Here is a 23,511-nt window from a genome sequence, read left to right as displayed (position 1 = left end):
CATTTTTTGGGTCACACCTGGTGATACTCAGCAGTTACTCCTGACTCTGCACTCAGGAATTACTCCTGGTGGTGCTCAGAGGACTATATGGGATGCCAGAGATCAAACCCAGGGTGGCTGCATGCAAGGCAAACATCTCCCTTCTGTACCATCGCTCCAGCCCTGACCAATGATTTTAGTTGTAGATGTAAGTTTTAAAGTGACATAATGATTATGGTGAGAATATTCATTTTACTCTTTCTACTGCTTCATGCATATGGGTGACCTCTGCTCCCCAGGATTCATGGAATCTAGGCTACTCTCTTCCCTTATACTGCACCTTCTCATCTATGTGGATAGAAGTGTATGAATTGTCATTGTTGGTTTGTGTATTGACCTGTATTTCTTAAGCATAATACATAATAAGTATGCCTTATTATGATACATAATAAGTATGCCTTATTTTTCTTTCTAAAATATTTTTATTTTTCTTTCTAACATATTTCTCTGCTCTACATCTCCATCCTGATATAGGTACTGAATCTATTTCTGGCTTTATTATTGAGCTCATTTAGTTCCGACAATCTTACAGTAGTCGAAGAAGATACTGATGCAAACAACCTCCAAATAGCAGTGGCCAGAATAAAGAAGGGAATAAATTATGTGAAACAAACTTTACGTGAATTTATTCTAAAAGCATTTTCCAAAAAGCCAAAGATTTCCAAAGATAACAAATCAAAAGATCAAAATAGTTTGAAGGAAAACTCTATCTCTAATCGCACACTTGCTGAAATGAACAAAGATTACAATTTCTACAAGGAAAAAGATAAAATGAGTGGTTTTGAAAGCAGCATGGACAAATATTTTATGGAAGAAAGTGATTGTCAGTCATTTATTCATAATCCCAGCCTCACAGTCACAGTACCAATTGCACCCGGAGAATCTGATCTGGAAAATATAAATACTGAGGAACTTAGCAGTGATTCCGATAGTTATTACAGCAAAGGGGTAAGATCGCTTCATATACTTTGTTTCATATTATAAATTTTTCATGACATGAATCAAAATTTCAGATATTTGCTATCAGTAATTCTCATGTTGCATGCTGATTGGTAGATTTTGTCAGTTAGTTTACAAAACAGCTTCCCAAAGGTTTATTTGGTAATGTTTTACCTACTCATTTGTCATTGAACTAACATTATTCTATTTGAAAGCACCCTATGTCTTTCCTTCTTCCCTTCCTTTATCCATCATTTGTGGCCAATCATGAAGCCAGTCTACTTCCATGCATCTGCTAGAGTTACCAGTCCTCTTTTTTTCCTGTATCTTTGCCCTACCTCTTCATGACTGCACCATTTTAAGTGGATTCCCAACTAGTACCTGTCTCAATTTTCCATTTTCTTTAGTTCACACACTTAATTTTAGCCAGGTTTCACCTTATCAAGTCACTCTTTGGAAGCATTTCTGGTCTCACAGTTGCTAAATTTAGCTAAGTCTTCACACTGAGACATGGCCAGTTTTGACCAGCTGACTCTAGTGCTCACCTCTTACCCCTACACCTATATACGCCAATTTTTTTCTTAGCCATAATTGCTCACTATCTGTATGACTTTGCTTGGGGATTACTTCTTTGATAAAATTTACATGTATATGTTAAATATGTATATATTTGCACATATCCATATATAACCTTTAAGAGAGAGTACTTAGTTTATTTTGTGTACAGTGATTTGTCTTTTAACTAAGGCATGGATGAGGGCTATGTGAATTAACCCATGTGAAATGCTTAGAACAGCATTCCGACTAATCAAAAGTGGTAGTTCTTATATTCTTCCATTTTTTTTCTCCAAACATTAATGATTTGTTTTTATTTTGAACCCCATGTGATTACATGCCTTTTCCTGGAGTTATTATTTAGCCTTGTATTTTAATTTTTTAAATGATAGTATGAATTCATTGAGAGCAAGAGAACTTTAATAAAAAAATTTATAATTTCTTCTTCCCAGGACATTGCTAGATATATTCCATTAATGTGGGATACCATTTTTGCTAATGAGAGATATAATAACCATAAGTGAGTTTTATGACATATGATTTTATTTCTCTTTAAACATTGGAAGTTTTCACTTTAAAGTGTTTTTTTCTTTTTAGATCACATTTGAAAGTATTTGATCAGTATTTTACCAAATGCCTTTTGTTGACTCCTATACTAAGACAATTTTTAAATTTATAGTGGATTTTTAGAATAAAAATGTATAATTCTTGGGGCCAGATAGGTAGTATATCAGGTAAGGCACTTGCCTGCACATGGCTGGCCTGGGTTCAATCCCCAGTACTACATATGGTTCCCTGAGTACTGCCAGGACTAATCCCTGAGCACTGATCCAGGATCAATTCATGAACACTGCTGGGTGTGACCCCAAGAAACAGGTAAAAAAACCCCAACTCTGTAAGTGTGTATTGGCCAAATGGCAGTGTGAGGTACATTATAAGGTACAGAATTCAATATATAGTTACTAAGTGAACATGAGTGTAAATATGTTATGAATGTGTACGGATATGTAGATATATTTCTAAAAATTTGGTCATTCTTTATAAGATGACAATGAAAAGAATACAGTAATTTAATTTTTCATCTTAAAATTTTTACATGGAAGAAGTAGTATTCCCAGAATTCAAAAGGTAAGATCATTTCAGATTGATGAATTTCAGATAATCACCCAATAGAAATTCGACTCTACAAATCCCTTTTTAGGAATGTTGGTCAGTCAGTATTAGTCTCATATGGAAAGAATTAATTCATGCAAAATACTTTACATGTTTCAGCACTCCCTCCTCCTCCTCCTGTTTGATCTTCCCTCCACCATAGATCTTGCCTCCCCCCACTCCCGCCCCTGTTCTATATCTCTCAGCACCCTCAGATGCTATGTTACCTACTGAATTGCAGTTTTCATATTCTTGGTTTCCATTGTCTTAGGGCATTTTTTATTGCCCAATTCCGTTTCCTTATACTGCACATATGAGAAAGATCATTCTGTGTTGGTCTATCTCCCTCTAATGAACTTCACTCAGCATGATACTTTCCAAGTTTAACTGTTTATTTCTTTCATTGTAACTTTTTTGATGTTTTTATGCTTGAGCTGTTTTTGAGACAATTCATATTCTTGAATTTCTTTACCAATGAGGCAAATGATAATTACCCAACAGAAAGTAAGGTCCAGTTAAATACATTTAGCTTACTCTTAAGCGCTACGTTGCAGTATAATTAAGAACATAATCTTGAGACCAGAGAGATCGTACTAGGATTAAGGTATTTTCTTTGAATGCTACAAGCCCTGATTCAATCTGCAACACCACATATGGTAATCAGCACTGCCAGGAGTGATCACTGATCACAGAAATAGGAGTAAATATTGAGCACCACCTGGTACAACCCAACTGCCTGTCTTCCAGAAATTAATGGGACCTCTGGAGACAGAATGATTGCCTTACATTCTAGTTCTGATATAGAAAAGATGAACTCTGTGATATTCAGCTATTTACAAACACATTTCACTCTCCCTCTGCTATAAACAAAAGAAAAATTGTTATGAAAATCAATTTTTAATCAAATAACCAGATAAATGTCTATTGAAAAATAAGTCTGTTGTTGTTAGGAATTGAGAACTTATGTATCATTATGGGCATATCATGTAGATGGTTAACTGTTACTCGCTAAATTTAAGATTGATTGTGTGACATAGTTTTTTGGCACACACTTTAGTATGTAAAGATACACTTAGGGAACTTGTTAAAAATGTTTCTTGTGAGCTAATACCTAAATTCTGTTCCTTAGGAATACAACTTCAGAATCTTTCACTGCAGTACTCCCAGCAGTCACTGTGATGCTAGGATTGCTATGGGAAATTAATCTAAATATGCATTGATACAGCTTTCTAAAATATTTTTTGTTCAGGACTGGATTTCTAATAATATTTTAGTCTGTATTAGAATCTTTATGATGAACAAGGAAAAAGAGCCCTTTTGACCTTTGACTTCTCTCCTCTTTCTCATTCCCCTTCTCTAAAAGAACCCTCTTTTATTACCTACAATCCTGTTTTGCGAAGATAAGAAGCTTTTTCTGTGTCCTTTTAATATTGACTCTTAGTCTAATTTCTCTGTCCTGATAAACATTTAAGTATATCGCCCAGAGTAAGTTGAAGATATTTTATAGTAAAATACAATGCCTAAAGAGAGATTAATTTAAATAAGGTATTGGGTAAAATACCTTAATGTTAGTGAAACTTATCCAGACAGGGTCTGATGTCTAGTGATAAGAATGTCAAACATTGGGGCTGGATAGACAGTAGAGTGTTAATGCACTTGCTTATTCTTGACCCTTGTTCAATCCTTGTCACAAGTATGGTCCCGAGCACCATCAGTCGTAAGCCCTGAACACAGTGGATGTAGCCAACAAAACAAAACTAAGGAATACTGAACACTGTCTCACTGGCTTTGCAAGAAAGGAAAGACTTCCTTGCAGTTTGAACTACAGTGAACTATGAACAATGCTCAGTTCTTTTTGTCCCTTTGTTAAAATGGACAGGTTTGTAGATGGGGGATTGAATTTTCGGGTATTTCCTACAAAACAGGAACATATGTGGGGACAACCTGATCTCCTGGATAAAGACATGTTTTTTGTGCACTTCCTTCTTAACAGAATCTGTGACAGAATTTACAGTCCTAGCTCTTTTTCAGGGAAGGAAAGCACAGTGTCTGTGTAGAGTGCATAGGGTTATCTGAGTGAGTTTGTGCTTGTTCTGAAAAAGAGCTGCGTCATATTTACCATTTCTGAAAAGCAGTTCTTGCAAAACAGTGTGTGAAAGGGTTAATGTTTTTGTCTACACTAATTTATGAATGTCAGGTAATCCTCTAGGGTCATGGTTTTAGTACTTAAAAAATAATTAGCGATAGAATATCAGTATTTCTCTTCACATAGGTTCGTAGTATCTGGGAAGTATCTTCCTTTATTGTTTTAGGATGTTTCCTGGATTCTAAGACACTATCCAGAAAGGGTTCACTTGAGACAACATAGCAAATGATTCATCAGAGGACTCCTGCTGTTGCTTCTCAGAATTTTTATAAAACTCATGACTCCTCTCAAAATCAGTCTCCTGGTTTAGGTAACTTGCTCAAAGGTCTGCAAAGGGCTGTCATTCATATTTGCCTACTGGACACCTGGGATTGATTCCTGGCACCAAGTAATCCCTAAGCACTACCTAGAGTCACCTCCAAGCTGGGAGCCAGAAGTAACCTCAGAGCACTGCTAAGTGTGTAACAAACAAAACAAACAAACAAAAAAAAAAACCAGTTAACTTCCTTTAGAAGGGCACAAAACCCTGTAGTCACAACAATATTCATAGTATGCTGCACAGATTTTTACCATTCAGTATGAAGCTTTTTTGTGTGTGAGTCTCAAACAAAGCATGAGGTTTCTATCCTTTCAGTTAATAGTTATTGAGATCTAATACGCTCCAGACACTGTACAGAGTTATTTAGGAAAAGTATTTTTCACTCAGATGCAATTATTTAGTCTGATTTTTAGTTAACAAAAGACCTCCCCCCAAATAAGAAAAAATTGAAAAATAAAGACATTTAATTATGATGTTGATCTTGGAAATATATGCAAATTGCAATGAAGTGTTATACTTATGAGTAATTTTCCAAAAAAAACATTTTAAAGTAACAGGTTTTTAATTTTGCTGCATAAATTAAACAGCTCTTAGAGAGGCTTCATCGTTCGATCAGGATCTGGTTTCCAAAGTCCACCTTACTGTCTCTTTGTAAATAAATTGACTAATCAAGATAGACTGAAGTGAATTTATTCAAATTGTCTTTGTTCTCAACAGAGCAAAACTTTTTGTGTTAAATGTTTCTCAAGAAAAAAGTCCTTATTTATTCCTCCTCAGGCTAAATGTAAACACTTAACTTTACTAAAATGTATTTTAATATCAGATTCTGTAAAACTAGCTAAGGTTTTGGAGAAGATATCAAGAAGACCTCCAAATTTTACCTAATCAAACTTTCTATCTTTGAGTATCACTGCAAACACACGTTAAATTCATGTTCTGTGAGGAAACAAAGTCCATATATATTACAAAGCAAAGTCCATATGAAAGCCTCGTTGCTTTGAACATTATAAGATCATGTTCTATAAATTACTACCGTTTGTGTATTTGCCTCACAGTTACTAATCTGCTTATTACCCTTTGTCATATTAGACTCAGAAAGAAAAGTGTATGTATGATAGATTTACTGGAGAGCATTTCTGACAACACCATATGCCTGTAAAAGGTATTAGGGTAGTAAGGAATTGAAATACTATGCTTGATTACACCACAGACATTTCTCTCTGGTGCTAAGATGATCTTTTAGAGTAAAAACCAGATTGAGTAAAAACCAGCAAGGGTGTCAGGTATTTCAGCCTAGACCCTGCCATTTATCAGCTTCAGGTTCTCACTCCAGTCATTCAGGTAAGGGATGTGTAACCTTGGGTTACTTGATAGATCTCAAAAAATGGGCCTACCTGGCTTTGATCATTCAGCTGCCAACATTCCCAAAAGCTGAAGACTGAGGCAAGGCATCTGAACATTACCCCACAGCACCGATGACACTATGGACATTATAGAAATGGAAGAGGAAGGTGGCATCTCAACACTTTAGAGATGGGCACACAGAAAAAAAAGTACCAAAAAAAAAAAGAAAAATCTGTATGTTAACCCCTTTCATATATAACACACAGTTTTACAGTTTTTCTCTTCATGATTACCTGGTAAAGTAGATATTACTAATCAGCACAGATAACTAAGACATTAAATGATGACATGAAATGGGTTATTGGTTCTTGGAGCTAAATTTTAAATTCAAACTTTAGTTGTCATATGATAAAACAGGGTAACACAAGGCAGTAAGTGGGGAAGAGTACCTTTCCCAGCAAAGAAACTAAACTTTATTGTCTTCCTGGTCACTCAGTCATTTACCCATTCATCTGCTCATCTATACAATATTCAGTTTTCAAAGCAGTCATCTTTGGAGAAACTTGAATGTACTTGTTATGAAATGCATTTCTTTTCTTATTTGATGAAAATCTTTTAAAAGTTATTTAAAGTCAAGGTTAAATATTTTATATTCTTTTACTATCTGATGTCTTTAATTACATAGTTTTCAGGTCAGTTTTGAGTTAGATTTTCTTAAGAAAGGTATTTTCCTCAAATAAGGCAGTTGAAGGCTGTTGAGAATTCTTTTAAATACTGCATTAGATAAAATGGTCTTTTTAAAAAATGTATTTGATTTGAAAAGCTACATAGATTTTTTTAAACTTTCTATAGAGTTTTAATTAGACATTTCCATTTTGCAGACTGGCTTTAAACTATTTAAAAATCTCCATCTTTATTTTCATGTGTCTAAAAATAAAAATTTAGTCTGACATATTCAAATCAATGTTTCTTATTATTTATACTTTGAAAAGTTGAAAACATTCCTTTCCTTCAATCCTGTTTGAAATGTCAAGTTAGATATGAGTAAATCAAGAAGTGCTAAATTTAGTATAGCTTTTTAAAGTTTTATTTTTGTCCCACTCCAATATTCAGCCATTTATTTTAAAAAGTTAGTTGTGGAAAGCAGATGGTATGCAAAAAGCTGCATTAGCAAATAATATTTAAAATGTATCACCTAATAACCAACATCATATTTAGCCAATAGATTTTTAAATTAATGTTGGATGGTATTTAAACTTATTATAATGGTGCAAATATATTGCTTTTCAGTGATCTTAATACTTGCATTTTAAAGCACATAACAAATTTACCTTACAGGTATGTGAATTTAATCTGTTAACTAAACTATTCTATTGTGCAGCATTTCTAAACTTCAGTACCTAACCTTCTTACTTCTCACAGGGGTAAAAACAAACTGGACCTATCAAGGATGCATCTCTATGCTTTTAACCAGGCAGAGACATATGTGACAACTTTTAAACAGGTTACCTAAAAAAAAAATCATACATATATGATATTTTTTTCAGTGTTATGCATGCTGTTCAGATGCAAAATCCTTCTGCCTGACTCATTGCAATAAAGTAAAAACATACAGTTGTTTGATAGATGAATTGATATCACTACATGTCACTGGAACAATTTCATCATCTTCTGTGATTCTCTTGATGACTCTCTTGGTCTATATCTCATTTTCTTATGTGATTTTATTTGCATGATCTAGTTTCTTATTGGGTGGATCATAAAAATAAAATATATTATGATGGAGAAGCCATTGAAGCAACATTTAAAAGCCTCTCTGAATTTCTTCTAATTTAATCAGTATATTTATATTTCAGTAGTACATTGGATTGTCACATGTACTGCTATTATAGCATTACTATAATGTGTTCACTTCAGCAATGATAGCAACAGAAATGGTAATTATGTGGGCTAAAGGGTGTTTTAACTAGGCTTATAGTAGTAAACATTTTGCAATGCATGCATGTATCAAAACTCAACTCCTTAATATCTTATGTTTATGTCATGTATGTTTGTGTCATATCCCAATAAAACTTAAAAAATACAATCACATTTAAATTCAGGAAAATAAACTCTATTTGTAATTTTGTAAGAGAAATATTTCAGACATAAAGTCTCAAATAGGAAAGGACCAATCCTATTAACAGATAAGAAAATTGAAACTCACATAACTAAGCGGCTTTCTTATAATTAAGCCCCAACAAAAAAGAAGTTGGGGTGCTTAGTCTCTAGGGCAAGCTTGAACTGAGCTCATTGTGTAAAGATCTTAAGCACAGTGATCTGGTGATTATCACTAATTTTACTTTATTTAAATTATCTTGTTAAATCACTGAACTTTAATTTCTTGGGTGAGAGTGGAATACATGTTTATGAGAATCTTGACCTTTTTAGAGCCCTACCATATTTTTAAGTATTTCAGTCATTGTTGGAACATTTGTGTTATTGTCTTATCATGTGCAATGATGAAATCAAAACTGCACCTGAAATTGTTATACCCTAGAAATAATAATGCTAACACACATTTTGAAATTTACTCATTTTTTAATTATTTTTACTAGCTTTTACCGAGTGACTATTATAAAACATGAGGTCCATACTTATGAAGTCATTCTCCTGATTTAAAAAACTGAATATTTTTATTTGATTAGGAATATGACACTTTTTTGGCAGAAAGTGTCTACATATAGCTAGGTTCTTTATCTGTACCAATCTTAATTTAAGAGTTAATTTGAAATTTTAAATTTCTGTGTTTTAATTTTTTTCAATTCTTGGCTCACTCATAGCCATATTTTTTATTTTAGGGACTTAAAGAAATTACTCAAATGTATAGGTAGTTCATTTTTATTTGTAATTTAGATTATTTTATTATAACTAGTATTTCATGAGCTTGAATCTTACAGTTTACAGTATCCCTCCTTTTTTACATTATGCTTGCTTATGTTCCATCCTATTTACTCAAAGTCACAATATTCTAGCAGATCTTAGTAATAAAACTTTAAATGTTTCTTTTAACAGTTTAAGACTTTCTGATTTAACCCAATGCATTCCAAGTATTTAAATATCCTCTGCAAATAGCAGTTCTGTGTTAGAATGCTTTAAACCCCTCAGCTGCTTTACATTCAAAGACTTCATTGGTGAATACTGCTTGTTTTTTTGGTTAAAAATGCACTTCAAGATGACAGTGAAAGAGATAACGAGAACTCTCTACATAGTCCAACTTTCTCATATAGTCAAAGTTTGTCTTCATTTGTTTGTTGATTTGTTTTTATATTTAAGATTTACTTATTCACATACTTTGTGATATTACATGGATAGGAAATGCCCTAAGTAGTTGCTTCTGGGAAAATTGAGAACTCACTCATTGTTTTATTCTGAATTTGCCAGTGTTGGTTGAGAAATTATATCTCTAATATCTAATATGGTATATGATGCTCACATTGTGATTGAACTATTAAATGACTCTTGTAACCTTCTGAATGAGTTTTTCCAAATAAACCACTGATAACAATAAATGAAGAGCAAAAGGAATGGGAAGCAAACTTTTTTAAGCTATTATGTAAAAAAATCTAAAATTTTAGCTGCCCATAGATATAGCTTGAGAAAAAGTTTATTGTAAGTAATAAAAAAACACAATTTTACACCAGAGTAAATGGAAGTAAAATGAAAATGCTATTATAATTTCCGTTGATGAAACATATCAGGAGTACTTTTATTTTAATTAAAATATTTTAATATATTGAGGCACTGTGAATTTCCAAAATTATTCATGACTGAGTTTCAAGCATACAGTATTCCAACACTAATCCATTCACCAAGTGGACACTTTCTCAGCAGTATTTTTAAACACGGAGCATACCTTTAAAATCAAATGTAATGAGAGACCAGGATTTCAAGTATACTATGAAAGAACAAGATGGACCTTTAGAAGGAAGAGAAGACTAAATCAAATAAAGAAACTAAATATCATTACAGTTAAAATGGAAAATCACAAATGGAAATATCATAAAAGATAATCAGTTTTTATAAGGCAGCGTGTAAGAAGCTTGTTTGATTTTCTACAGAAAGTAAAAAAAAATTAGAGTAAAAAAGATAAAGGTCAAATCCTGAACAATGATCAGGAAGAGGAATGCATATTTTGCATTCCCAAAGCATCAAAGAATATTTATAATTTAAATTATTTTATAATAATATAAACTTGGGAAATATGGTGTGTCTGCACAAAGCATAGTAGCAATCTTTGGAAATCCTCTCATTTAAAGCTCTTTCAATTCTTTTTTCTGAACTTTACTATTTTATCCTTCAGTGATTTAGGGCCATCATTCTTACAATCATAAATAAGCAATAAAAGTAAAAAGTGCAGGGCCAGAGCAATAGTATGGCAGGAAGGGCACTTGCCTTGCACAGTCTGACCTGAGTACAAGATCCGGAGCCCTATATGTTTACCTTACCCTCACCAGTAGTGATCTTTGAGCACAGAGCCGGAAGTAAGCCCTGAACACAGCCAGGTATGGCCTCAAATGAAACAAAAACAAAACAAAGCACAAAAAAGATTTAAAGAAGGATGATATTGACTTGGTGAATTTATTGATGGATGATACTAATTTTAAAAAATCTTACTTACATAATGGTTATCCGCGAAACCAAGTTTTTCACTATGTCTCCCATAACTGTTATATTCGTATGCCCATCCCTTTCTTCTGAATTTCTTTTTCTTTTTTTTAGCCTTCTTGCTGTTTTGTGTGTCCTTTGATGGTTGAATGAAATAACTATTATTGGCTTCATTCCTCAAATATTCTTTCTTGTGTACAGCAGTCTCTTAGCATTTCTTGGGGTCAGAGGTTAGTTCAACAGGCAGAGGACTTGCCCTGCATGGACTGACCTAGGTTTGATCCTCAACACCTCATATCATCCCCCCAGCCCTGCCAGGAGTAATCCCTGAGCACCTCTAGTTGTGCCGCACCCCCCAAAACCCCAAATAAACCAAGAATAATCAATGCAGCATTTCTTGTATTTTGTTGCCACCATCCTTGCATATTAGGTAAATGCATGTTTTTGCTGAATTCAAAGTCTTTGGCAGCATTGCTGAATGTCCCTATATGTTGAAAGGCTTTCTCTTATTTATTTATTTATTTTATTAGTGAAATACCATGAGGTACAGTTATAGACTTACAAATTTTTGTGCTTGGGTTTTAGTTATACAATGATCAAGTACCCATCACTCCACCAGTGCCCATCCTACACCACCATGGGTACCAGCATCCCTCCCACCCCCCAATCTCCCCCCCCCCAGCCCACTCTGCCTCTGTGGCAGGGCATTCCCTTTTGTTCTCTCTCTCTCTTCTTTTTGGTCCTGTGGTTTGCAAGAGAGGCATTGAATGGCAGTCATGTTTGATCTATAGTCTACTTTCAGCATGTTTCTCCCACCCTGGGAGGATCCTCCCAACACCCTTTATTTGGTGCTCTCTTCTCCATCTGAGCTTCCTTTTCCCCTAGCACGTGTGGCTGGCCTCCAAGTCATGGAGCAAAATTCCTATTCCTAATCTCGGCCACTCTTGGCTGTTAGTCTCCCATTTTGTTGCTTTATGTTCCCCAGATGAATGCAATATTTCTGTGTCTATCCCACTCTTTCTGACCCATTTCGCTTAACATGATACTTTCCATGTAGCACCACTTGTATGTAAATTTCATGACTTCATCTTTTCTAACAGCTACACAGTACTCCATTGTATAAATGTACCAAAGTTTCTTTCACCAGTCATCTGTTCTCAGGCAGGTTTTTTCCAGATTCTGGCTATTGTAAAGAGTGCTGCAATGAACAAACAAGTGCAGATGTCACTTCGACTATACTTTTTTGCTTCTCTGGGATATATTCCCAGGAGTCGTATTGTTGGGTCTAATCGGAGATCAAATTCTAATTTTTTGAGAATCGTCCATACTGTTTTCCAAAAGGGTTGGACCAGTCGGCATTCCCACCAGCAGTGAAGGAGGGTCCCCTTTCTTCGCCACATCCGCGCCAACCCTGGCTGCTTTTGTTCTCTTGGATGTGGGCCAGTTTCTGTGGTGTGAAATGATATCTCATTGTTGTTTTGATCTGCATCTCCCTGATGATTAGTGATGTAGAGCATTTTCTCATGTGCCTTTTAGCCATTCGAATTTCTTCTTTGCAAAAGTTTCTGTTCATTTCATCGCCCCATTTTTTAATGGGGTTGGGTGCTTTTCTTGTGGAGTTCAACCAGTACCTTGTATATCCTTGATATCAACCCCTTGTCAGATGTGTATTTGGCGAATATCCTTTCCCATTCTGTAGTCTGTCTTTGTATTTTGGCCGCTGTTTCTTTTGAGGTGCAGAAGCTTCTTACTTTAAGATAGTCCCATTTGTCTATCTCTATTTTCACTTGCTTGGCCAGTGGCGTGACATCTTTGAAAATACCATTAGCTTCAATGTCATGGAGGGTTTTGCCAACTTTGTCTTCAATGAACTTTATGGATTCCGGTCTGATGTTGAGGTCATAAGTCCATTTTGATCTTACTTTTGTGCATGGCGTTAGGCAGAGATCTGAGCCCACTTTTTTGCATGTAGCCATCCAGTTTTGCCAGCACAATTATTAAAGAGGCTTTCCCTGCTCCATTTCCCTTTTCTTGCCCCCTTATCAAAGATTAGATGATCATATGCTTGGGAGGAGATGTCAGTATATTCAACTCTGTTCCATTGGTCTGCAGCTCTGCCTTTGTTCCAGTACCATGCTGTTTTAATTATTACTGCTTTGTAGTAGAGTTTGAAGTTAGGGAGGTTGATTCCTCCCATTTTCTTTTTCCCAAGAATTGCTTTAGCTATTCGCGGGGGCTTATTGTTCCATATAAATTTCAGGAGTGTTTGCTCCATTTCTTTGAAGAATGTCATGGGCATCCTTATAGGGATCACATTGAATTTGTACAGTGCTTTGGGAAGCATTGGTATTTTGACAATGTTAATTCTCCTCATCCATGAGCAGGGGGTATTTTTCCATTTCCTTTTATTTCCTGAAGTAGCGTTTTGTAGTTTTCTTTGTACAGGTCCTTTACTTCCTTAGTTAAGCTGATTCCCAGATACTTGATTTTCTGGGGCACAGTTGTGAATGGGATTGTTTTTTATGTAACTTTCTTCTCTTTCACTATTTGCATATAGGAAAGCCATGGATTTTTGGGTATTGATTTTATAGCCTGCCACTTTACTATACAAGTCTATAGTTTCTAGGAGTTTCTTGGTAGAGGTTTTAGGGTTATCTAAGTATAGTATCATATCATCTGCGAATAGTGAGAGCTTGATTTCTTCCTTCCCTACCTGGATACCCTTAATATCTTTTTCTTGCCTAATTGCTATTGCAAGTACTTCCAGTACTATATTGAACAGTAGTGGAGAGAGTGGGCATCCTTGTCTCATCCCTGATCTTAGGGGGAATGCTCTCAGTTTTTCCCCATTGAGGATGATGTTTGCTGTAGGTTTGTGGTAGATGGCTTTAACTATATTGAGGAAAGTCCCCTCTATCCCCATTTTGGAGAGGATTTTCATCATAAATGGGTGCTGGATCTTGTCAAATGCTTTCTCTGCATCTATTGATATGATCATTATGATTTTTTAGTGCCAAATTATCATTTTACTAGAAAATTCTACTTTATAGGCTTTAAAAACAAGAATGACAAGTTAATAATATTGACTACCTCCCATAGTAGTGTGAAATAGCTTTATAAATGTGACTATGTCAGGAAATTTTAGGATTCAATTTATGTAATCAGTTTAGGACAATTTCAGATATGACAGTGGTATTTCACAGTCTGTACCCTTATGCAGTGTTTAGAAAGCACCTTCAAATCGATCAAAAGAATGGTGAAAAACATAAAGCATTTACTTAGGGAAGGAGGATCCCTTCAGCAATTCTCCTTCAACCAAACCAGTGTTCAATACCAGAGGATATGGTGCTCCTCAGCCCCTGCAGAACAGGCTCTGTATACTGGTGATACTTGGTATATCATGTGATGCCAGGATCAAACTACGGTCAACTGCTTGAAGCATTCTATTCTCTCTCTCTCTCTCTTTCTCTCTCTCTCTCTGTATCTCTCTGTATCTCTCTCTGTATCTCTCTCTGTGTCTCTCTGTTTCTCTGTCTCTCTCTGTCTCTCTGTCTCTCTCACCCTAAAGCATTTCATGTGATCACATTTTCAACTACTGAAAGTCTTTATATAAGCTACATAAATTTTATTTATTTATATATTTATATTGGTTTCTGTGCCATACTCAGAGGTACTCAGGAATCACTCCTGACAAGGCTGAGGGTTGACCATATGTGGTACCAAGAATCAAACCTGAATTGGCTAAAGCCAACACCAGCAACCTACCTGCAGTACTAACTCTCCAGCCATAGGTATATACATTTATGAATAGAATTAGGAATGTTAAAACAAACTTATTTCAGTGATTTCTGAATACACATTGAAGAATACAGAAAAAGCTATCTGTTTCTCATCATTCTATATTTATCAGTCAGGACAGGAAAAACAATCAGGAACTTGTAAAAAATATAAGTGCCTTGTATTTTTTATTATATGCTATTTTTCATTTAAAAATCAATTATGGAGAATTAATTTCAAAGAAAATAGCAAAATTTTAAGTGCCTATATTAATATATTTAATAAAAACATAGATGCTATGACATACTTACCATTTCTGAGTCTACCACTAGGGTTCTGTTTAAATGTATTTAAAATTTTTATTTACTTGTAGACTAACAAAGAAAAAGATTATCTTTACTGATAAGTAAAGAAGTTATAGACAAAAGTCTTATTTTATGGCCAGAGACAGAGTACAATAACAAAGTGCATGTCTTGCATGAGACTGACCTGGATTCAATCCCTGGTACACCAGATGTCCCTCAAAGGACTACCAAGAGTGGTTCTGAACAGAGCCAGGAGTAAGTCCTCAACACTGGACATGTCATAAAACCAAAAAAAAAAAAAGAAATGAGAAACTATATTTCAATTTGCTTTAAAAATTCCACATGAAAATAACACATATACCAATGTGTATTTATATCATTATTTCTTAGTGTAATATAGTCACTTTTTTATTTCCAAAATCATAAGAGGCTGGGAGATAATCAGTGTGCTGAGTACATGTTTAGTATGCTGGAGGCCCGGGTTCAGTGCTGGGAGTGATTCATGTGTGCAGAGCCAAGAATAGCTCCAGAGCACTGCTGGGTGTGACCTCCCAAACCAAAAGTAAAACAAATAACAGTAAAAACTTTCAAAATTGTAAGAAAGGGAACTACTTAATAAATGACAAGAGTTTGCAGGAACAAAATAATAATAAAGCTGTATAATATGATACAAGTAATTCACATCTACTAAAAAGAATAAGAGTAGATACTAAACTTTAGCAAATCTACTTTAAAATTAAATCATTTTCCTTAAAAAACAAGGTTTTATTTTAGAATTAGTTTTTTTATTTAAAAACATGCTTTTTTTGTAAACTATTAATGAAACTTCCATTTTATTCAATATTGAGCTAAAATTTTCCCAGGAAAATACTGAATTTGTGAATCAATTTAAACATTACATTTTTTAAAAGTCTCAATGATTTGACCCACAATAAGAATTATAGTTATGTTAATTTTTTAACATATGTTCTAGAGAGAAATAATATTAAATAACTATTGTTATATTGCATATAACCCAAAGTTTGGATTTAAGCTTTGATAAAATGTGTCATAAAGCCTATTTGAAAAGGTTTCAATGACAAGACATGCTTGATAAAATGAACTTAATTTGTGTTGCTAACAAATTAATTTGTCATTAGTCTTTTTTGTTAATGCTTTTTAACAAAGAACCAAATATTGGTGAGAAAACCAAGTATTGAGTTTGAAGATATTTTCTTTAATTCAGCCCAAGTTAGAATTTGGCATGTTAGAAACTTTTAAAAATTTCCTAATTTTCAATATTTTGATTAACAGCAAGAACATGTTTTGTTTGTGTCTATCAGTATTTACTCCCACTGCTTTGTTTCAAAATTTAGAGTAATAATTCATTTTTCCTAAGGTGAAAGACTTGGTCCCATCTCTACAGACTCTTAGACTAATTACCTTGCCTTTCAATTCCCACTTACCATTTGGAATAGGTCAGGGAGCAATGGGTGAAGGAGGGACACCGAGAAAATGATGGAGGGAACTGAAAACACTGGGATGGACACGATGTTGGAATGTTGCATGCATGAAACTCTATTATTTACTAGTTATTGTAAAATTGTAAATCAGTGACTAAGATAAAATATATCAAAAATGAACAAAACTGATTTTAATACAAGAATAAAAAATGAATGCATGGAAGCTTAAAAAAAGAATGAAAGGCATTAAATAATTGTAGTCTCTCAGTTACCATACTTTAAATTAGTTTTTATGGTTACTGACACAGTATGATACATGACTAATTATAAGTTGTTCCATTCTTTCAAATGAATATATTTTAAAGCCCGAGGTCTTACAGAATTATGTTCCATTTTATAATCTACATTTTTAAATTCTAAACTTCTTTAATTTGCTTTTAATGATATGCTTTCTAAGTGGAATTTTATCACTGAGATTATAAAATGTTCTGACCTTGTGATAATAATTCCTTTTTGTCAATATGCTAGAGTAATTATTTTTATAATAAGATACTCATAATTTACTATAATTATAAAATCTTTGCTTATATTATACCTTAAGTACAATGATAGAGTTATAGATTGGACCTATAATATTTATGTAAATTAATAGACATGCGTGAAGTTAACTAAAAGAGTGTTTCCTCATTTTAACACTTGCATTCTAAATAATTAAGCTGTAATAGTATTCTAAATAATTAAGGTGTAATAGTTTTTTACATTCACATGTTATTTAGCAAATGAAAACAAAAATTGACCTTATCCATTGATGTTTTTCTTTACACCATATAAAACAATAGTAGGAACATTTGGCAAAGTTTTGCTACAATTGCTCTATGTATTTTTTTCAAAAGTATTCTGTGTTTGTGTATATGTGTAAATATTGTGTTTGATCATAAAATTCTGGGTGGGAAAACCTTTTGTCATATGATCAATTGCTTGATCATAATGACAATAAACTCATTCTTCTCGTGTGTTAGTATGCAGTTTTTAACTTCATTGAATCTTTGTTTCAGTTTTTACATATGGTGCTCACTTCAGTAGCCACTATCTCTCAACATTATAATACTTGAATCTTTTTACTATATCCTGAAATTATATGGTTAAAATGGGTAGTGTTGAATGAGATAATTGCTATGGTCTTTGCCATTTTGACTGTAATACATTATTTGACTTTTAGGCCTTATATCTATATTTCCTGTTGCATATTTTTAAATCCAAGACATAATGAATGAAATCAATTTGAATTTCCTTTTATAGTGATTTTCAAAGCTTTTCTGCCAGCCATCAGATCTGGCCTTAATTGTTAATCTTTGGCATTTTAGCACCTGTGTATCATAATTGTGACAATTCTGGTTGTAGTAAAATATCAAATACTGATATACAAAAAATTATATAGAAAAATTAAAATATGTCTAATATTTTGCTAATTGAATGATTTTCATAGTTATATCACCTTATGCTCATTTGATTAAATAATTGCTTGCTAGCATAATGTGATTAAATTACTTTTCACAGGATGTGTAGATAGAAAGATCGAGCATAGATATTGTCAGGTTACTTGACCTCAATGTGTATGCTGGTATTTTTGATGACCATCATATTGTGAGTCTTTTTCCATTATCCTGTGCATGATTCTTATTATTAAAAAAACTATGTGCAAGATTTGAATGAATCCTAACTGAACTATTTGGTGTGGGTGGTAACTTCCTTTATTTTTTTAGAGACCCAACCAATCAAGTTCCTCGGAATGTAGCACGGTTGATAATCCTCTGCCAAGAGAAGGAGAAGAAGCAGAGGCTGAACCTGTAAATACAGATGAACCAGAGGCCTGTTTTACAGATGGTAAGAGAAAATTGGAGACCATATTTAACCTATATTTGCATATTATTTGGATTTTGCCTTAAAATCCAGTCCTTTCCATTGTTGTTTAGCAAAAAGATCTGTTTTCCTTAATTGAGCCATAATTCCATAATGAAGGGAAAGTTCCTAGAGCATTCTTAACTTTCGTTTCTACACATATAAAAGTAATTTGCAATGTCAGTGTGTGATATTGTAAATGTCACTATTGAAGGATGCTCATGTATCTCATTTTAGGTTCTTAATTCATATGCCAACTCCAGAACATCATTAGAATGCAACCTAATAGAACAGATACTATTTTTCTTACCAAAATTTAAGCTACAAACTAATTCTAAGGAAAAAAAATGTGATATGCTATTCACCATAGTCAGTTCCAGAATTCACCCTTACCTTTGTTTCTGGCAATCATCAACATTTGTGCTTCTTTGACATCTTTGAAAGTTCTGAATCTCTTAAACATCTCGAGTTTAAGTAAGTAAAGTAAAGTAAAGTAAAGGCCCTCCCGTTGATCGTCGATTTGCTCGAGCGGGCCCAGTAACGTCTCCATTGGAGACTTTGTTGTTACTGTGTCTGGCATATCGAATACTCTCGGTAGCTTGCCGGGCTCTCCGAGAGGGGCGGAGGAATCGAACTCGGGTCGGCCATGTTGGCCGCGTGTAAGGCGAACGCCCTACCCGCTGTGCTATCGCTCGAGTTTAAAGAGCTTAAAACAAACTTTAGTGGAATTCCCCTATATCATCTATGACTTCCTCTATTCTTTATCTCATTTACTGAAATCATGATCTTGCTTGAATCTCAAGTGAAATTTGAGTTAGCCTTATTTTCTTCCTTTTGAGTCACATATTGACTATAAAAACCACAAATCAGTTATAATCCCTAGGGTAAACCACAAGACCTTCAGGGGATCTTTATGCACACTAAAATTTGAGAATCAATCTGAAGTCTCTAACTTGGTATAGAAAGCCCTGGGCACATGCCATGCCTCAGTCTGTCTTTTTTTGGTTTGTTTTTTTGTTTTTTTTTTTGCTTTTTGGGTCACATGTGGCAATGCACAGAGGTTACTCCTTTACTCCTAGCTCTGCACTCAGAAATTACTCCTGGTGGTCCTTGGGAGATTGGGATTCTGGGAATTGAACCCTGGGTCAGCCGCGTGCAAGGCAAACACCTTACCCGCTGTGCTATCGCTCCAGCCCTAGTCTGTCCTGTTCTAATGGCACCTTTTTATCATTGCTTTTTACTTTCTGCCTATTGTATTTCTTACTACTAGAATTTTTCAGAAATTATTTTAGAAACTGACTTTGAAATTTACCTCGAAAAGTATACACATTTTTTGTTTAGCTTCATTTTGTTTTGGGGCCACACCTGGAGGTACTCAGGATTTGCCTCTGGCTCCTGGAAGACTCCAGGAACCATATGAGGTGCTGGGGATCAAGGTAGGTAAGCAGTATGCAGGGCAAACACCCTACTGGCTTTACTACTGCTTTAGCCCCAGTAAACACAATTGTCTAAAAAAGATATAATGTATCATCTAGGTTAAAAACAAAAAACTTGAGTAAAGTAGCAGTTTAATATCATCTAGATTATAGAACTGGGGATGTGACTCAGTGTAGAGTGCATGTCTTAAATGTCTAAGTCCCTGGACTTGACCTACTACCAGCTCTCTCTGGGATCTTATATAAAATTTGAAATCTTACAACTAGTCTCCTCTGTGAGATTTGAGAACCCTATAAATATACCAAAGGAATACTGAGATTAAAATAGGTTACACTTACAAATTAATTAGCACAGTATCCATCTTCATTCTTTTACTTTCTTTACTGCTCTTTTACCCTGAACCTCCAATGGGCAGCATTGGGAAAGATGAGTAAGGAAGGTTGCTAAAATCTCAGGGCTGAAACAGAGAAGTTACTGGTGTCCATTCAAGTAAATCAATAAACGGAGGGATGACATGATACAGTGATACAGTGATACTGCTTTTAAAGTCATTTGTCTATCTTATCTTGAAGGTATGACAACACTTACGCTAACTACTCACTGTCTACCCTTGGGCTTGCCTTCAGATGTAGGCATTTTTGTCAAAATTATTGATTTTCTTTCATTTTCCTAGATTTTTTGCCATCAGTCTTCTTTCATATTCAGGCAGTAAATAAAACGGCTGGCAAGTAGAGCTATTTATAAAGTAAAATTAGCATATAAATTTTCTAAATATAAGAAAAATTCCATTAGATTAGATAAGCAAATCATTATTATATTTAATTGGTATAAATATTGTCTATGCACAAATTACCATATGCTAAAAAAATTTTAAGTGTTGATATGAAAGACATTTCAAAATTACACTTACCTTTTTTCCTGGTTTACTGGATAGAGTCATGTAAACTTAAATCTCTACAGTGATACCAAGATTTCCTCTATTCATTTTAGAAATAACTCTATCCTATAATTCTTGGATAATTATAAAGAAATTTGGCTTATCAAAAAATATTATGGCTTCGTATTCCTAAAAGTAGTTCTGAAAAATATAAGCTATATACAGAAAGTATTAGTGCTTACTGTAGGTATTTTCTTACTGAGATGAAGTCTTACAAAGACTACTTTAATCTTAAAAACATCAATGATATTATGTAATAATTCTGAGATTATTCAGGACTTGTAAAATATAATATACAACAGATAATTTAGAAACATTTTAATGAACTTTACACCACTAAAATTTTTCTGAAGGCCAAAGAAATGTATAGGTTTTAGAGTGTAATGTTCAACATGACTATAGTTAAGAATACTTTATTATTTATTTGAAAGTTGAAAAGGTATATAGATCTTAAATATTCTCACCATGTATACACACACATACATAATAAATTGGTGGTTATATGAGATCATGTATCACTGTCACTGTCCTCCCGTTGTTCATCGATTTGCTCGAGCGGGCCCACTAACGTCTCCACTGTGACACTTGTTACTGTGTTTGGAATATCGAAATCGTCACGGGGAGCTTGCTAGGCTTTGCCCTGTGGTCGAGATAATCTCAGTAACTTGCCAGGCTTTGCAAGAGGGGCAGAGGAATTGAACTCGGGTCGGCCATGTTGGCTGCATGCAAGGCATACGCCCTACCCGCTGTGCTATCGCTCCAGCCCAAGAAATCATGTATATGCTAACTAATTAATTACAGTGATTATTTGACAATATACTTATACCACAGTATCAAATTATATACTTTAAATATGTATAGCATTTAATTATTAATCATTCCTTAGTAAATCTGAGGAAGAAAAGAACAAACAAAAGTCAACCAATAAAGATAGAAGTCAGACTGGTCATTTCTTTCAGAGGTACAGATTCGAAAATGGCATGAGAATACTTTATGGATGTAGAATATATATTTATGCACATATGAATTTTATCGAGCATCCTCCACCCAGATCCTCCAAATTCCAGTAGGCGGGGGTCACACCCACCACCTGGCCCCCTGGCGCCGTGTGATCCCATCAACGGCCAAGACTCAGAGACTATAAAATCCAGCTCCCGGAACTGCGCGGCCGCGGTTATCAGGACATCTTTTTATGACATCTTATCATCTCATTCCTACTTTGGACAAACTTGCAGGCTATAGAATGTAGCCTGCCCACAGGGCAGAGTCTGGCAAACTCCCCGTGGCGTACCAAATATGCCAAATACCAGTAATAATGATGGGTCTCATTCTCCTAAAGAGCCTTGAATATAGTCTCAGGGTTAGGATGAAAGAGACGTTACTGGGGTCTGCTTGAGGCAATCGACGAATAACAGGATGATGAAATGAAATGAAATGAAATGAATTTTATAGATGTTACATGTTTTTATACACATCTCTATTATATATCTATCTATATGAGTAAATATCTATACTAAAATGCCTATATTCTCTGCTGTATGTATGTTCTATTTCAATAAATTTTTTTACTTAAAGCTAACTTGAAAAAGATTTTACTGGGAATTAGCACCTTTGAATGGCATCACTTTGAGCCGCTTTAGTCCATTGGAGACTTCATACCTTTCAAACTTTGATTCATTAATCTTTAATTCAGATAATCTTCAAATACCTTCATATGCCAGGTTGAGGCTTAAGCAACAAAAAGCAGCAATATTTCTTGCTCAAATAAATTTGTAATTATATAGAAGGTCAGAGAAGTGATTCAAGTTATGGAGAACTAAAAAGAAAAGGTAGATTCCAAGGTTAAGGGGTCGGAACCTTGTGTCTAATAGAGAAGACTTCTCTTTAAAAGTAACATTCAGAGACCCGAAGAAAAGTGAAATAGTGTGTGCAAATACATGGAGGCAGATTATTTTAATCATAATAAGAAAGGTTCATGCTCGGGGGGGGGGGGGGGTCGGGATACCTGACATTTGCAGAAAAATCTTAGGACCACTGTTAATAGAATATATTGAGAGATGGGACTATTAAAATCTGAGGTCAGAGTCATAGTAGAGAAAAGATCACAAGAGCTTTATTGATAATTCATTTAAAAGTCTGTTATCTGAAAAGTAGATGCACGAATAACAAGGACAGAGACTGGGAAACTTCTCAAATGTTGCAGCAGTAATCCAGGTAAAAAATGATAAGCGCTTTGGGGCTGGAGAGATAATACAGAAGAGAGTGCACTACTTACTTAGTGCATACTTACTTTGCACACAGCATACCCTAGTTCAGATTTGATCTCTGGCAATCCATATGGTTCTCTGAGCCCTACCAGGAATGATCTATGAGAGCAAAGGCAGGAGTAAGCATTGAGCATCACTAGATATACTCTGCTTCCCTAACCCTGACAGAGAGAGAGAGAGAGAGAGAGAGAGATGGTGGGAACTTAAACTAGTGTTGTAGAGCTGGGAATTCTGAAAATGTGAGATTCTGAGCATTTTGATGTTAAAACCGAAAGTATTTGCCTATGGATTGTTTGGATGCTAGTC

General features: G+C 34.5%; 1 protein-coding gene across 7 annotated transcripts in view; it reads left to right on the top strand.

Annotated features, from left to right (window-relative positions):
• SCN9A (sodium voltage-gated channel alpha subunit 9) overlaps positions 1-23,511 on the top strand; it is a 181,522-nt gene that overhangs the window by 117,216 nt on the left and 40,795 nt on the right. For all 7 annotated transcript variants that reach the window (XM_056110248.1, XM_056110242.1, XM_056110247.1 and 4 more), the window contains exons 17-18: positions 514-987; positions 18,429-18,549. In XM_056110248.1, coding sequence (XP_055966223.1) covers positions 514-987; positions 18,429-18,549 — 595 coding nt within the window. The remainder of the gene's footprint in view (positions 1-513; positions 988-18,428; positions 18,550-23,511) is intronic.

The sequence above is a fragment of the Sorex fumeus genome, unplaced genomic scaffold, assembly GCF_029834395.1.
Source record: "Sorex fumeus unplaced genomic scaffold, SorFum_2.1 ptg000009l, whole genome shotgun sequence".
Taxonomy (NCBI): Eukaryota; Metazoa; Chordata; class Mammalia; order Eulipotyphla; family Soricidae; genus Sorex; species Sorex fumeus.
Note: the sequence above shows the minus strand (reverse complement) of the source record. Positions and strands in the feature narration are given on the sequence as shown.